The 15625-nt window shown below is 44.4% G+C and overlaps 1 protein-coding gene across 2 annotated transcripts in view; it reads right to left on the bottom strand.

Moving 5' to 3' along the window:
- ACO2 (aconitase 2) overlaps positions 1-15277 on the bottom strand; it is a 47735-nt gene extending 32458 nt beyond the window's left edge. The window contains exons 1-2 of one of the 2 annotated variants that reach the window (XM_032492323.1): positions 15161-15211; positions 12957-12998 (exon numbers count right to left, since the gene is read on the bottom strand). In XM_032492323.1, coding sequence (XP_032348214.1) covers positions 12957-12998; positions 15161-15196 — 78 coding nt within the window. In that variant the 5' untranslated portion in view covers positions 15197-15211. Of the gene's footprint in view, positions 1-12956; positions 12999-15160 lie in introns of both variants that reach the window. The other variant, XM_032492325.1, reaches the window with a different exon arrangement.
- Positions 15278-15625: the final 348 nt, after the last annotated feature.

Raw genomic sequence — 15625 nt, 5'->3', positions numbered from 1 at the left:
GCAGCGTTCCGCCGACTGCACTAGACGCCCCCAAACCTCAGCCCATGCACTTGGTGCCTGTCTGCACACAACTATCCACGAGGAAAATGGGAAAAATAAAGACCATGTAGCAAGTTGTTTTTTTTTAAGTCAAATTTATTACATTTAAAACATGTTCTCTGTTCTGAATCTTTCCTCCCTATACCTTTGGTATTAAAAGGCCCCCCCCTTTTTTTTCTCATTAAACTTTGTTTTAATGGGTCTCAAAATTCTGTGACAGATTTTTGGTCAAGTTGTTTCCATTAAAAAGTACCAATTTTAAAAACCAATAACTTATAACTGCCACACACACAAAAAACAAATGGTCCACAAAACATTCTCCTTTCCTTCTGAAAGGTTTATGATGCATTGTTATCATTAACCAGTCTTTTACTATTAAACTTAAATGGCCAATTGAGACAAAGGGATCTGAGACCGTTCTTCTACCACTGATTAAGACTGAGGTGGCAGGTATTGGGGATAATACTCATTTAGCCTTCTGAGCTTTCTGGGCAGACTTGGTGACCTTGCCAGCTCCAGGTGCCTTCTTGTCTACTGCCTTGATGACACCCACAGCAACTGTCTCATGTCACAGACAGCAAAACAGAAAAAGGCCCTTTCTTTTAAGAAATGATGGTGATAGGAGATGAAGATTTGGTGGGTTTTTTGTTTGAATTTGGTTTTGCTTGTTGCTTTGCTGTCCCTACTTAGAAAAATTTAAAACCTGCAACCTCATGTTGACCCCTCACTTCTGTGCATGCATTTTGGTGTCCTCTATCATGCAACTTTCCCAGAACAAAATGGTCTTTGAGGGACAGGGGCAGTCACTGGACAACTGACTGGACAAGACAGATGGAGGAAGGAAAGCTAGGATTTTACTTTGACCCTTATAATCTCAGCAGCAGCCAGAAATGAAGAAATGATAAGCAGGGTTGACCCTGGTGAAAAGCATCTACCTTCAGTGTCATTCTCTGCCTCCCCTCCTTCCTCCCACCAACCCTTACTCATTTGTTTATTCATTCAACTGTCCATCCACCAAATAGCTATTGAGTGACTATGGGTGCCAGGCATTGTTCTAGGCACTGGGGCTACAGCAACGAACAAAATGATCCAATATTCTCTGCCCTCTTGGGACTGACATTTGGGGAGGTTAAGGGGGGAACTGATGGGGAGACATACAAGTAGAGATAGAGAAACAAGTAAAACCTCAGTCAGCTGGTGTCTTGAGAGAGAGCGAAGCAGGAGCAACAGGTGAGGGAGCCAGGGAAGTGCGGGGAGGTGCAATTTAAAATAGGATAGTTGAGAAAGGCTTCAGTGGGAAGGTGACACTGAAGGTGCAAGCCAACCTACAAGTATCTAAAGGAAGAGTATTCTAGACAGAAACTGTAAGAGTCCTCCAAAGTGAGGTAGTACCTGCTATGTTCAAAGAACAGCAAGGAAAGAAATCTGTAAACCCACACTGACAGCCGCATTATTCTCAACAGCCGCATTATTCTCAACAGCCGAAAAGCAGAAGCAACCCAAGTGTCCACTGATGATGAATAAACAGGATGTGGTACATACAGTTGAATACAAGTCAGCCTTAAAAAGGGATTTTTAAAAGTCTAGAAAATTCTGACACACGCTACAATATGAATGGACCTTGAAGACATTATGCTAAGTGAAATAAGCCAGTCATAAAAGTACAAATACTGAATGATTACAGTTATATGAGGTACCTGGAGTAATTCAGTTCAAAGACAAAAAGTAGAACGGTGGGTGCCAGGAGCTAGGGGGAGAGGGAAATGGGGAGTCAGAGTCTGATGGGTACAGCCTCAGCTTGGGAAGATGAAAAAGTTTTGGAGATAAATAGTGGTGATGGTTGTGCCATAATGTGAATGTGAACAGTGTGAATGTACTTGATGCTACTGAACTGTACACTTAAAATGGTTAAAAACTTTTAATTAAAATATATAGGGAAAAGAGAACAGTAAGGAAGCCAGCATGGCCAGAGCAGAATGAACAAGGAGGAGGGCAGTAAAAGACCAAGAGGCAGCAGGGGACGTGACTGTACAGGACCTTGCAGAATATGGTAAAGACTGTGGACTTTCCTCTGAGCACAATGAGAAGCTAATGGAGAATTCTGAACAGGAATTACATGATCTGACTTATTTACAAGGATCATTGTGGCTGCTGTATGGAGAACAGAAGGAAGCAAGAAAACCAGTAGGAGGCCAGCCTAGTGAAAGATGATGGTGATTTGGACTACAGTCACTGTGGTGGAGGTGGTGAGAGTGGGCTGGGGTCTGGATATATTCAGAAAGTACTGACAATAGGATTTGCTGACAGAGTGGCCAAGGAGCATGAGAGAAAAGTCAAGAACATCACTGAGCTCTGGGCCTCAGTAACTGAAAGAATGGAGTTGCTCTGAACTGAAACAGGGAAGACAACAGGAAAAGCAGGTTTGGGGGTGAGATGGGGAGGTTGCCTGTCTGACACCCAAGCAGAGGTGTCAAGAAGGCAGCTGGATCCTCATCCAAGGTCTCATCCCCCTAGAACTCTGCTAATTACATGGTTCATCTTGAATCACATATTGTCTGAACTCAGGGTGACCCCAGCTCACCAAATAATCTTTTTTCACTTAACAGATGAAAAAATGAGTGCCCCAGGTCACACAAACCTAGTTAACAGCAGTCTGGAGCAGAGCTCAAGTCACTCAATTCTCAAGTCAATGCTTTTGCCACCACACTACTTCCCTAATTAAAACGAATGTGTTACTGATTCATTAAACACATTATTTAGCCAGCCAGCCCCGGACTTTGTGCGGTGGTGCGTGAATTAATGAGGTTGGCAAGACAGACACAGGCCCTGCCCTTGCTGAGCTTAGAGTCTGGTGAAGACAGATACCAAGTAATCACTCCAGAAGCTATGGAAGCAACTATGTAAGAGAAGTGCTATGAAAGAAAAGTTAAGTGGCTGTAACGCTGTAACAGTATAAAGCTGGAGAACCTAATCCAGGCTGGGGGCAGGGCTTCTCCAAGAAAGTAATATTTAATCTGAGAAGTGAAACATTACTAGAAGTTAGCCAGGCAAATACAATGGGGTAAAGGGGAAGGAATCCAGAGAACCTGGCAGGCAGAGAGAACAGCGTGTGCAAAGGCCCCAGGGAGGAAAGGACTCATAAATTGAAAGAAAGAGAAAGCCAGCTTGGCTGAAGCAAAGGGAGCAAAGGACAGTGGAAATGGCAGAAAATAAGGCTAAAAGGTAAAAATGCAGCCAGGTATCATGACGGGTCTTGCAGGTGTATGAGAAAAGCACCCTAGCAACCTTGAACTACAGCTCACCCGAGTCTTGGCAGAATACCTCGGAACGCCAGAGGATAGGAGGCCTCTAAAGGAGGTATGAGGCCATCTCCCACTCATCTCCTTATCTCAGAATATAACCCCCGCTTAGTGGTAACAGAGCAGCCACAACCTGCAGCGCAGCCATCAGCTCCTTCTGTTCTGGTGCCGCCCCTTCCGGTGTGTGTGTCTAGGACGCAGGGAGCTGGCACCTTCAGCTTCTTCTTCTCATTCTGTATCTAAGTAATGAACTGTCTGAACATGAAAGTGGTTCACTGTACCTTCACCAGTCAGTCAGGCCTTGACCTTCTTTTGTAAATATGTATAAACTTTACCGTAGGACATGTTAAAAGTTTAACTTGATCCTAAAAGCAATGGGAAGCCACTGAAATTAAGCAGGATCATATCTGCATTTTCAAAAAAAAAAAAAAAAAAAACCACCACCACCGTGACTGCCATGTAGACAGTGCATTCAACAGGGACAGAAGTGAACAGGTTGATGGTGGCTTATCATATGACCTCTTTTCTATAAATACCATTTGTATTTTACTACTTGAGCACCTATTCTGTGCCAAGCAATAGGACACAGATACCAAGAAGACAGTCCCCACATTTATATACCTTAGTGTGGCCATGATCAGCACATAAATGCAACTCCTACATGAAAAAGTAAACACACAGAAGGGGCAGGAGTGCACAGAGGGAACAGTTAACCCTGCCTGGGATGCCCGGACAAGACTTCACTGACCAGCGCTGTGGCGGATAAGAGGGGTTTCAAGGCTCTCAGAGGACGGACAGTACGATAGAAGACCCAAAATCAACACGTGAAGCGTGCAGGAGCTATAAACCACTCAAAATGGTGGGAAGTAAAAGACAAAGCAGGAAATGGTGGAAGGTCCAGCAGGGGAAGGAGGGTGAACCTGTGGTTTACAAGAGGCAAGCAGCACAGTAAAAAGAACTGAGATCTAGCTCAAAGGCCCAGCTCTACCGTTCAGTTGTGTGCTATCAAGCAGGTTTCACCTCTGAACCCAGTTTCTTCATTTGGGAAAAAGGAATAAATATCTACAGTACCATGTGAGGTCTGATATGACATGAATAGGTTCCCAAAAAGTAGCAATTAGTATGTAAAATGCTACAAGCAGGTTGTCATTGGTTTGTTTTTTAAGTAACATTTACTAGGGTTTTTCCTCTCATTTAAAAACGGAAGATGTATTTCACGGAGAAAATTTAGAGAACACAAAACACAATTTTACGACTCCCTGAAGCCTGTCCAGGAATACCCAGCACCACCACCCCTCCACCAGACTCCCTGGCCTGATGCCAGGTACCCAGTGGTGTTTAATACTCAGTGGCACAAAGAGAGGCACCAAACACCAGCCCATCCTGCATCCACCCCTCCCCAGAGTCCCTGACACCAGGGTACCCACAGTACCCTGTTAGGGCTGAGGTTTCTAAGCAAAGATAATGATAATAATAACAATAATAATTACTACTAGTAGTAGTAGTATTTAATACTTTCTATTGAGTGCCAAGTTATAAGCACTTTATGAACAGCCCTATTGTATATGAGCCCCATTTAAAAGATGAGGAAATTGAGGGCTGGAGAAGGGTAGTAATTCGCCCAATAATGTCTCACAGTTACACCAGCATTCAAAGGCAGACTGGCTCTAAGCCCAAACACTGAACCCTCCAAGTGTCTCCTGGAAATTCTAAGTATTGGTTTGGACAGGAATGAATTAAAGAAACCAAATAAAATCAAAATGGAATAGATGCCAAACTGTTAACAGTAGCTATCCTTGGAGGGCGAAATTACGGAGAATATTTTTACTTTTTATATTTATGTAATTTGAACCTTCAATATTGTACATACATGAGTTTTAGAATAAAAAAATTTAAAGAAATATAAATTATAAATATGTGTACTACTAAACACATTTTAAATTGGATTATAAATTTTTAAAAACATTAGAAAGAGATACATCAAAATGTTAATAGTAGCTGTCTCTGGGTGGGGGTGGGTTATCTCTGGGTATTACAAATAATTATAGATAATTTTTATGGTATTCTTTATACTTCTGTATTTCCCAAGTTTCCTACGATGGGTAACTATATGAACAAGAAAAAAGGTAAGAATTTAATTCTACCTTAAAAACAGATATTACTGAGTCTTACAATACCTGACTACTGTGGCTGGGTTGTGAGTAGTCCAGATCAGTATTATTTAAAGAAGGAGGACAACTTGGGCATTTTTTAAAAAATAGCTTATTGGGGTTTTGTTTTTACTTCCTAAGTCCAAAAGTAAAACATACTCAATGCTCGGTTTAACCTGGCCCCAGGGCCAGGAAACATTCCAGAGATCACCCATAGGCCAGCCAACCTGGACATCACAACAACTAGGAAATGGGTAATTTCTTCCCCATACTTGGAGCCCAAGTCTCAGTCAGGCCTTCTGAAATTCTCATGAGTAAATACCAGGCCCTTATGTATGACAGGTATGTCTACTAAGCCCTCACTCTCCATTTTCTCAGTGACTTGGGGACCATGGGCAGCATCAAGGCAGAAAACTCTTCAGGAACCTCTACAAGCCCCTGATTCAACGGGATTGGTCCAGGAACAACAAATGCTTCTTATACTGAACAGAAACATGCCACCATCATATCAGGCACAGAGCCTGGAGATGGAGACCTGGGCTCAAATCCCAGATGTAGAACGTTGTGTGGTTTTATTTAACCCTTCTATCATGGCTTTTTTCCTCCGCGAGTGGGGATAACACCTTCATAGGCTGCATTCTAAGCACTCCTATAGCACTTCCTCTGTTACAAAACACTCCTTCCACTTGGGTGGGAGTCTCCCATCACGGTGACCAGTAACCAGAAGCCCTCAGATCTGTTTTGGAATAAACAGCAGTAGCTAACATAGTGCTCCATGCCAGTTACTCTGAAAAACCTTGCTGGACAGAGCAGTCTCCCTAATTGCCCTGAGGATACAGAGGCTCAGGGACAGGAAGTGGCCCGCCCAACGTCGCACAGCGTGGAACCTGCTGAGCCCAAGCCCTTCTCACTGTGCTACGGACAGTGTCTCCCAACCTCTGTCCAGGCCTGGCAACCAGGTGGGCTCGGTCCTCCATGGGGGCTCAGTCCCCACCGCTGAACCGGAGTACCTCTCATGGAGTCTGGCTTCTTGGTCTTATGGTACCCCCTCCCTTGCTGGCTGGAATACAAATCTGTAGGGCTCCCAGAGAGTAAGGGAGGCTCAACTGATCTTGCACTTACTGACACAGAACAAACTCAGAAGGAAGCAACATAACCAAAGGGGACCCACCAGGGAGTCACGTAAGAAACGAAATGAAAAGAAATGAACAAAACTGTGCCAAACAAGATCACAAAGGTTACCTTGTGTCATCTTCCCTACAACTGTGCCAAGTGAGATTGTTGCAGGTCATTTTGTCTTCTGTGTAGGTGAGAAAATGGAGACTCAGACAGGTGAGAAGGTAAATTCCACTAAAATGTAAGCTCTGTGAGGGCAGAAAACTTGTCTATGCTGGTCACCACTATGTACAGAATCTAGGATGGCGTGTGACACAGAATAAGTTCAATACTTGGTGATGAAATGGATGAAGGCAGAGCCATGAATAGAACACAAGTCTCTTCACTGTGCTTTCAAATTCAAGTTGTAAGTATCTCTGGAAAAGGCTGTGCCGAGCCATTAGTGCCTGTTCACAGAGCCAAAGTATACGAAAGGGACCAACCTGCCAGCCTGGCTGGGCCAGTCTGACCTCTGTTCATCCTACTAAGTATGGCATACTCAGTGCTGCCTTAGGGAACCATGTGTCGGTAGGCGCCAGCGCTCAGAGCAAGCCTAGGAGGTGGCCGAGCTGTCCAAATAGGCTGGGCTCCTGGAAGAGGCCTGGTCTCTTGAGGCAGCTGCTTCAGCAAAAGACAGAGAAGCCACCAGCCCCATTCTGACCTGTGGCATTCACACTCCAACCCCAGTGCCAAGTCACAGAAAGGGCATCACAGCTTAGAATTTCAGCTCCCCTTGCTGTGGGATCTCAGACAAGATTTGTCGCCTCTCTGAGCCTCAGTTTCCCCTTCTGTAAAATGAGGGTAAAACAGTAAAGATTTTGTGAGGATTAGAAACAACGAACTGCTTGTAAATGCAGAGGAAAAAAGTGAAGAATGACAAATATACCAAATCGCCATCGGTGGTTGCCTTTGGGGACTGGAACAGAGAGAAGGAAAGAGAGCTTTTATGAACATATTGCATTCTGTAAGGAAAAAACACATGAAAAGCAGAGCTCAGTAGCTGGGCTCCTGGCAGGCATTCAATAAATTACTCAGCTGCTATTACTCAGCTCTCCTGGGAGGAGATGCTATGCTTTGGAGAAAGAACCACAGGCTGCTCTTTCCCCCATCCCCTCCACTCCCTTCCCAGTCACCAAAGACCAGGAGCCTCAGAGCAGGACACAAGCACCAGGACAGCACATCTCAGACTGAAAAGGTCTCACCTATCCACTCATTCCATCCCTGAATGCCTGACAGACCCTGCCAGCAGGGGGGTGCTCTACCTCATGGGGCTACCCACCCATTTTACCAGCAAGACGACTTCAAGGTCTCAGGAGGGGTTAAGACCCTCAAGTGCCTTCAGCCAGCCTCACAGCTCTTAGCAGCCAGCTGCCAGCCCTTCCTGGCAGGGAAGCCTCAGGCGAGATTCTGTCTAGGTGAGCAACACAGGAATGCAGTCAATACCCTCCATAAGAAGCACCATCTTCCCACACCTCTGCTGCTTCTAGTAGTTTTCTCCAACTCCTGGTAAGCAAATGCTTGGCGCCCCTCCCAAGAATCCAAGGCTAAACAATTCCCTCCGCCACCAGGCCATCAGCTAGCTTGGCTGCAATGAAACTGGCAGGCACAAAAGTGATGCAGTCCTTTTCAGAGGCTTGGAAAGGGTCAGGGAGGCCGGTCTCTCCCAAGTCATAGCCTTTAAATGGACTCCAAGGCAGTAGGGTGTTCCTTTAAGGAATCAGTTGATAGATTTACTCATCTGTCTAATTCTCCTTTGCTGTTGTCTGGGGCAGAGACTCCAGGTACACCATGAACTGCATACAAATCCCAAGCTCTGCTCTGGCCCCCACACTTAGGAAGGGCATCCTCTGCAAGCTCAATAGGCAGCCTGTGAGGCAGCCCCACAGCTCCAGCCTCTCCCTCTCAAGCTGTGCTGGTATTTGTGCCAGGAGGCAATCACAGCCCCAAACAGATACACATCCAAACAGGGCATGGAGCCAATCGAACTGTGTCCCTTATATCTAGCCTACGCCACAGAGACCTGGTTTCTACTCTATCCCCCAGGGGAGTACTCTGGGGAAAGAGTTTGACTGAATGGTAAAAAGCCTGAGTTCTGCAGTCAAACAAACCTACATTCAAAACCTGGCTCAGCTGCATGCTGGCTGTGACCTCGGACAAGCCATTTAACCAATCAGGGTCTGTTTCATCACTGTGAAAACAGGCTAATGACACCTACATCTTAGGGCTGTTGTGAAGGACAAGTGAGGCAGTGTTTATCCAACAAGCCCTGGGTTCAGTGACTGGCACAGCGGGGCTCTCTATATCAGTGTCTCTAGTGCCAACAGTGCCGTGAGGCAGACTAAACATGCCACCCACATGCAAGTTTCAGGATGGCCCGGTCTGGATTTAGCTCCACCCAGGACGCCCCCTCCCCTCCTTGTGCATTATAGTTATTAAGACGTGATTTCTTCCGCACCAGCACAGAAATCTTCCCCAGGCTGGGCCCTTGTCTTAAATCAGTTCCGTAGCATTCTCAGCGAAAAATGACAACAACAAAACAACACAAATGTCCAGCAGGAGGTGGAGGCGCCCAGCTACACAGCACTGGAGTGCAGGGGTTAAAGGGACTCCTGAGACAGCTCAGGTACCTCTCACTCAGAAACTGTCTCGGTCTCTACAGGGTGAGAGCAGAAATACTCCAAACTGGGCATAATTCCCCAAGGAATTTCACATTTAATGATGAAAATTCTGCAAATGTAATTCTAGAGCTCATCCTCTCAATGTAGCTCTTCACCTTCCAGAATGAAGACAGGAAGTCAGTGGACCCATGTCTATCCCTTCTCCCAACTCTCTCAGGAGTACCCAAAAGGTGTTCCTGCACAACTACTCCATACCCATATCCATGCAGATTATGGGAGGAGCAAGCAATTTTCCTAGAGCTGGTCTTTTTATAAGCTGAGGATAAATGCTGGAGCAACAGAGACTGAAGGCCACCTCCAGGGCTGGAGACAGACTAACTTTCACCAGGTGCCTATACCCTGCGCCAGATTTGCCCCAAGTGCTTTATACACACAGTCCCATTAATACTCACAACCACCCAGAGAGGCAGAAGATACTGTGCCCATTTTACAGATGATGAAACCGAGACTCTGGGACTCAACTATTTTGCCCAGGGCCACACAGCAAAACTGGTGCCTTTTCCTTTGGCCCAAGCTTTGCAGAATGAACCCACAAAAATCATTCTCCATGCCTTTTAGGATCCCCTAAATAAGGAGCTTCTACAGTTCCTTCTGGAACAATCTAAGGAAAAAGTCTGTCCTTTGTCTCAATGTTAGCAAAGGCCTGTTCCTAAAATAACACTGGAAATGATTCACAAATTTTTATAGTGCATTATAAAGTTTAAAGAACTTTCCAAACACTATTAGGCCTTCAGGATCTTCTTAATGGGAGGGGAGCTATGAATCGTCCCATTCTGCAGATGTGTAACCTGAGAGCCACAGAGGGTGGAGACCTTGCTTGAAGCTACATGATAAGTCGGTGGTAGAGGAAGTCTCCCTCTGGTTTCTGCTTTTTCTTTTTTGGTTTATTTTTAAATCCTTTTTTAATTTTTAAATTTTTTTCTTCCAGTTTTATTTAGATATAATCGACATACGGCTACTTAAATTTTAAGGTATACAGCATAATGAGTTGACTTACATCATGAAATAATTACCACATGTTTGGTGAACATCCATGATCTCATATAGATACAAAATTTTAAAAATAGAAAAAATATATTTTTTCCTTGTGACAAAGAACGCTTAGGATTTACTCTCTCAGCAACTTTCATATATATAACACACAGCAGTATGAATTATATTTATCATGTTGACCATTACATCCTTAGTACTTATTTATCTTATGACTGGAAGTGTACCTCTTAACAAACTTCATTCAATACCCCCCCAACTCCACCACCCCATCTCTGCAAGTGGCTTCCGTGCAGTCCCTCCCCTCCTTTATGCTACGGGGACCAGAGCCCACCACCGCCTTCTAAATCACGTGCTGGGAAGAAAGCTGGAGCCAGTGAAGGCAGACCACTCAAGCACCAACACTCATTTTATTTTATTTTATTCAGTGGAGGCACTGGGAATTGAATCCAGGACCTTGTGCATGCTAAGCACGTGCTCTACCACTGAGCTCTACCCTCCTCTCCCAACACTCATTTAAAATACTTCCCAGATGACCCTCTTGAAGACACTAGGTACCACAGTAAGGCCTGAGATGACCAGCGCTCACTTCAGACATGATGCTCACACTCAAATGAGAAACCCTGGGGCAAGACACTTGAGTCCATCCAGCTTCCTCACCTGTGAAGTACAGGTACTTGTTGAGAGCTGATAAAAGGGTCAAGAATTTATAAAGGAGCTTCAGCCCTCGACTAAGTTTAACAAGTACTATGCAAATACATGACTACTGAATTCAAGTTCACGCATCCTTCAGTTGCTCAGACCCCAAACCCGGGAGCCATCCTTAATTACTCCCTGTCACTCACATTCCACATCCAATCCAACTGCCTCCAAAAGATCGCCACCTCCAGAACCCTAGTCCCAGATACCTTCACCGCTCCTTGGATAATTCTCCCTGCCTCCTCTTTTGTCCCTCTGGGTCCATCATCCACGCAGCTGCCCGAATGATTCTCCTCAGCCATAAATCAGATCCTGTCACTTCACAGCTTAAAACCTTCCAGTGGATTTTCATTACACTTGGAGTAAAACGCAATTTCCTTACCAAAGCAGACATAATCCTGGCTCCCACCTCTTGCTCAGACCTTCCTCTCATCACCTTGGCCATGCTGGCCTTATTTCTTATCCTCAACACACTAACTCAGACCTATCTCAGGTGCTCTGCACATGCTGCTCCTTCTACTTGAAGTTTCCCCTCCCAAAATGCTGAAGGGGCTGCCTTCTTAAGTATCACCTCAAATGTCACCTCTTCTGAGAGGCCTTCCCCAATTACCCCAGTTAAAGCCATGCCACACCCTCCCCCCTCCTCTCTACAACACTATCTTGTTTTATCTTCCATGTATCACTTCATAGCCACAATTTCTTGTTTGTCTCCCCAGAACTACAACATAAGCTCCACTATTTGTTCATTATTACACTCCTCGTGTCTACAACAGTGCTAGGCATATAACAAGTTTTCAATAAACATTTTAGGAACAGTTGGTTCAAAAGGCAATGGTGTACTGCCCTAGTCCTCAAGATGGTGATTCTACTCCCTTTGCCCAAATTTGAGATTGGAAGTTTATTTACCCATCCATTAATCATTCATTTACTCACTCAATTCAAATCAATAGCTGACTATAGGACATGAGAAGGTACCATAATGAACATGCAACCAGAATGACCTATTTCACAATTCAAAGCAAGATTTTTTTAACACAGCACTTTTACGGAAGCATTTTTAACTTCTGCCAAATATGTCAAACTTCTTTGTAGTTAACTGCCATTTCAGATTTACATGCAAAAGGATACATGACTTCTCCAAGGTCATATGATAAGAACTCAGAGTCCCAGTTCCTCAAAGCAAAATCAAAGACTTAACAAATGTATCTGCAAGTGCCCAACCCCTTATTTACCATCCATAGTCACTTACCCTAAAACTAATTTTAAAAAAAGAGAGAGTTCATTCATCTCAGCTTTCCAAAATGTCACCTCCATTTTCTTCACTCTGTTTCTAATCTTCCTATCTGGTAGCAAGTACTGTCCAACAACAGAACACTTTCCACTTGAAGAGCACTGTTCTCTGGTTATGGACCATTAATGGTAGCCTGGTTGGCAGGCTAAGCCTTGATGCCAAAGGGAAGCAGTACTACAATACAGGTGCTAGGACCCTAGGCTTGGGAATCAGAAAGGTGCAGATTCAAATCACATCTGCTAACAACTAGCAATAAGGCCCCAGATAGGTTTATTTTTATTAACAATTATATAGCACTTACTAGTTGCCAGCAGCTCCAAATACTTTGCAACTATAATATGATTATTAGATAAGTCAGATGTCCTGTTATCCATTTCTTACAGGTGAGGAAACAGGCACAGAGAGGTACAGTAACTTGCCCAAAGTCACAGCTAACGAGTATCAGAGTCACATTCAAATAAGTAGTGTGATGCCAGAATCCATGCTCTTAGCCATGACACTATGCTTCTGCTCTAATTCTGTTTCTTCATCTATAAGACAGGGCTAGTAAATCTGCCTTATCTCATGGGGTCATGTGAGACTACTGGCACACAGTAAGGTAAATGTTAGCTACTCTTAGCGGTAGTAGTAACTGCCATCATTCTATCATCTTCACCTTTGGTCCAGTCATGGTACAGCCAGGAAGACCTTTGGTTTTCTGCCAAGAGCAAAAGAAGAATATTTTAGCTGAGAAAGATCTCCAAGGTCCTCTGAAGTAGAATACATTAGGACATAGCTGAAGTTCCATGAGAACAGGAATTGTCTGCTTTGCTTCTCATTGTACCCAGAGCAAATGATGGGTACTCAGTAAATATGTGGTGAATGAGGTAGTAATCAACTGAATGCATGGACAGGGTTCTGCAGACATGGCAAATAAGGCAGTAGCATCATTTCTCAAATGTAGCTAAACACAAAAGAGGTAAATTTACAAGGTTTCCAGAGGACAGTGGTAACTGGCCATTACTGAAGACAGCATGGCTATTAGGAGACACTGGGGTATAATGCTGTTCATTCATCTCAGCTAAATGAACAACAAGGAGATCCAAGTTCTCAAGGTCTTGGATTGTCTGTGTGTAGAAGAGGAAGTTGGATGACATGATGATCATAAACAAATATATTCTTTCTCATCACTTTAGAACAATCATCATAATCATCTGAATCAAAGCTGATCACCAAATACTCAATAAATGTTTATCAATGAAGATCATCCTTAACTGACAGATGTGGAAACTGGGATTCAGTTCCCAAGTTCAAGGTCACTTGGTCAGGGTAGAATATGAACTATGGTCCAGATCTCTTCCCATACAGGTCTAAGGCTCATGTTTTTCAAGACTCTTTTTCAGTTCAAAAATACTGCGGTTTTAGTCCTCTCATCCCAAGCTCAATGTATCTGCAATAATTTAGCAAATAAATTTGCCTCACTTCACTACATCATAGGACAGCAAGATCAGGAAGAAACGATTTCCACATTGTTAACCTGGAGAATCGGAAGATCTGAAGAGATAATTAGGGTGAATCCCTTGTCTTTGCCCAGAACTGAGAGATCCTAAGTATTTTAAGATAAATGATGATTTCACTTTAAATCACAAGGTTTAAATTTAAGCAAAGGAATTTAAAAAAAAAAGACTTCTGCTAACACTTTCTGAGAGCACAGTACATAACTTCTTTTTTAAATCTATAATCAAAGTTGTGCTCCTTGATCCAGAGTAGATTCACAAAGTTAAATGAAAAAGGTTGTGAGAGAATGTCTACAAATGCCTACGTGCTTTACTTTTACTAATGAAATGCATGCTTGATATTGAACCTTTTGAGTATAACATCTTCCTAGGGTTGTCAAGTTAGGAGTGAAAAAAACATTTGACAGTCAGTCAATTTTCTAGGTAGTTCATAATAGGACAGTCAAGGTCAAACTGTTGAGTCTTTTACCCTCCCATCTAGTAAACGAAAGGCAACTAATTATGAGCTCAAAATACCCCATTCTCATACTCTCACAAATACGAATGTCAGCTCCAGGATCACACTCTGGCTCAGAAAGTTCTTTGAGGGCAAGGTGACTTGAACAAGGAGAACAGCGCGGCAGTAAGATACTCAGGCCACAGGCTTTGGTAAGTCAGAGAGCAGGAACTTTTATCTGCTTTCTAGCAGTTTCATCACCTATCAAATGAGAATAATCGTCTCACCAAATGATTGTATAAATTAAATGATATGGGGAGGAATTAAGTTTTGCAATCTTGTGCAGAAGTGAGAGACTACTGATATCGTTACTATTTACTACGTCTGGGCACAGAAGACGCCCTCGAATTCTTGGCTGTATGTTCCGCAGAATCCCCACAAGATGAAATAGGTAATAGTTTTTTCTCCAAGTTTGGCAACCATATATGCACTTGGCTTGCTCTGCTGCTGGAGAGATGAGAAGTGAGGCCTTCAGGTTCTGGGCCTAGCGGGCTCAACAACCACCGCGCCCCCCAGTCACCTTGTCCTCACCTTGAGGAACAGAAAAAAAAAAAAAAAACCCTACGGGGGGAGGAAAGGGCAGCCCTCAAAAATAAGAAAGAGACGCCTGCACTCTTCACCCGGCCGCCGCTTCTTAGACCCACGAGTCCAGCGGGGCGGGAACAGGGCTGGGAGAGTTGACCGAGCCGGGGACGCCTTGACCTCGGGCGCCGGAGGAGCGGGCACGGGCGCTGGGCCTGCGGCAGGAACAGGTACACGAAAAGTCGGCCGGAGGTCGGGCCCGCCTCACCTTGCCTCGCCCATAGCCGCAAGCACCGGAGGAGGCACCCCGCCCCCGTGAACCTAGAGAGCCTTTAGTTTGCTCACCTGCAGTCGGGTCACCAGTAGGCTGTAAGGCGCCATTTTGTGCACTGACAAAGATGAAGTCGCTTGAAAGTGACGTTACAAACGGCATATTTAAAGCCTTCTGGAAGGGGGCGTGGCCTGGAGAGAAATGCGTCACCGTGAATGCGGCCCTCCGCAGAGGCGCCGGAACCCTGCGAACGCAGTGGGCGGAGCTCCCGTGTTAGGAACCCGTATGGGGGAGAGCTGCATAAAAACACTTTCGGAAAGTAAATATCGGGCACAAAAATGGCTTATATAAGTGCAAATTTCACATTTGCTCTTTGCAACTTGTCTCTTCCACCCAAATCTAGGAAAGCTTGTTTGGGTTTTTTTTTTAATTACTCTTACTCACCTGCCAGGACCTGGCTCCCCAGTTTCGACGGAAACGCATATTCGGAATTTAAGGGTTTTGATCTCGCGAGAACGGGAGGGGGGGGGACGCTTCAT

Source organism: Camelus ferus, chromosome 12, assembly GCF_009834535.1.
Source record: "Camelus ferus isolate YT-003-E chromosome 12, BCGSAC_Cfer_1.0, whole genome shotgun sequence".
NCBI lineage: Eukaryota > Metazoa > Chordata > Mammalia > Artiodactyla > Camelidae > Camelus > Camelus ferus.
This window is presented reverse-complemented; position numbering and strand designations above follow the sequence as displayed.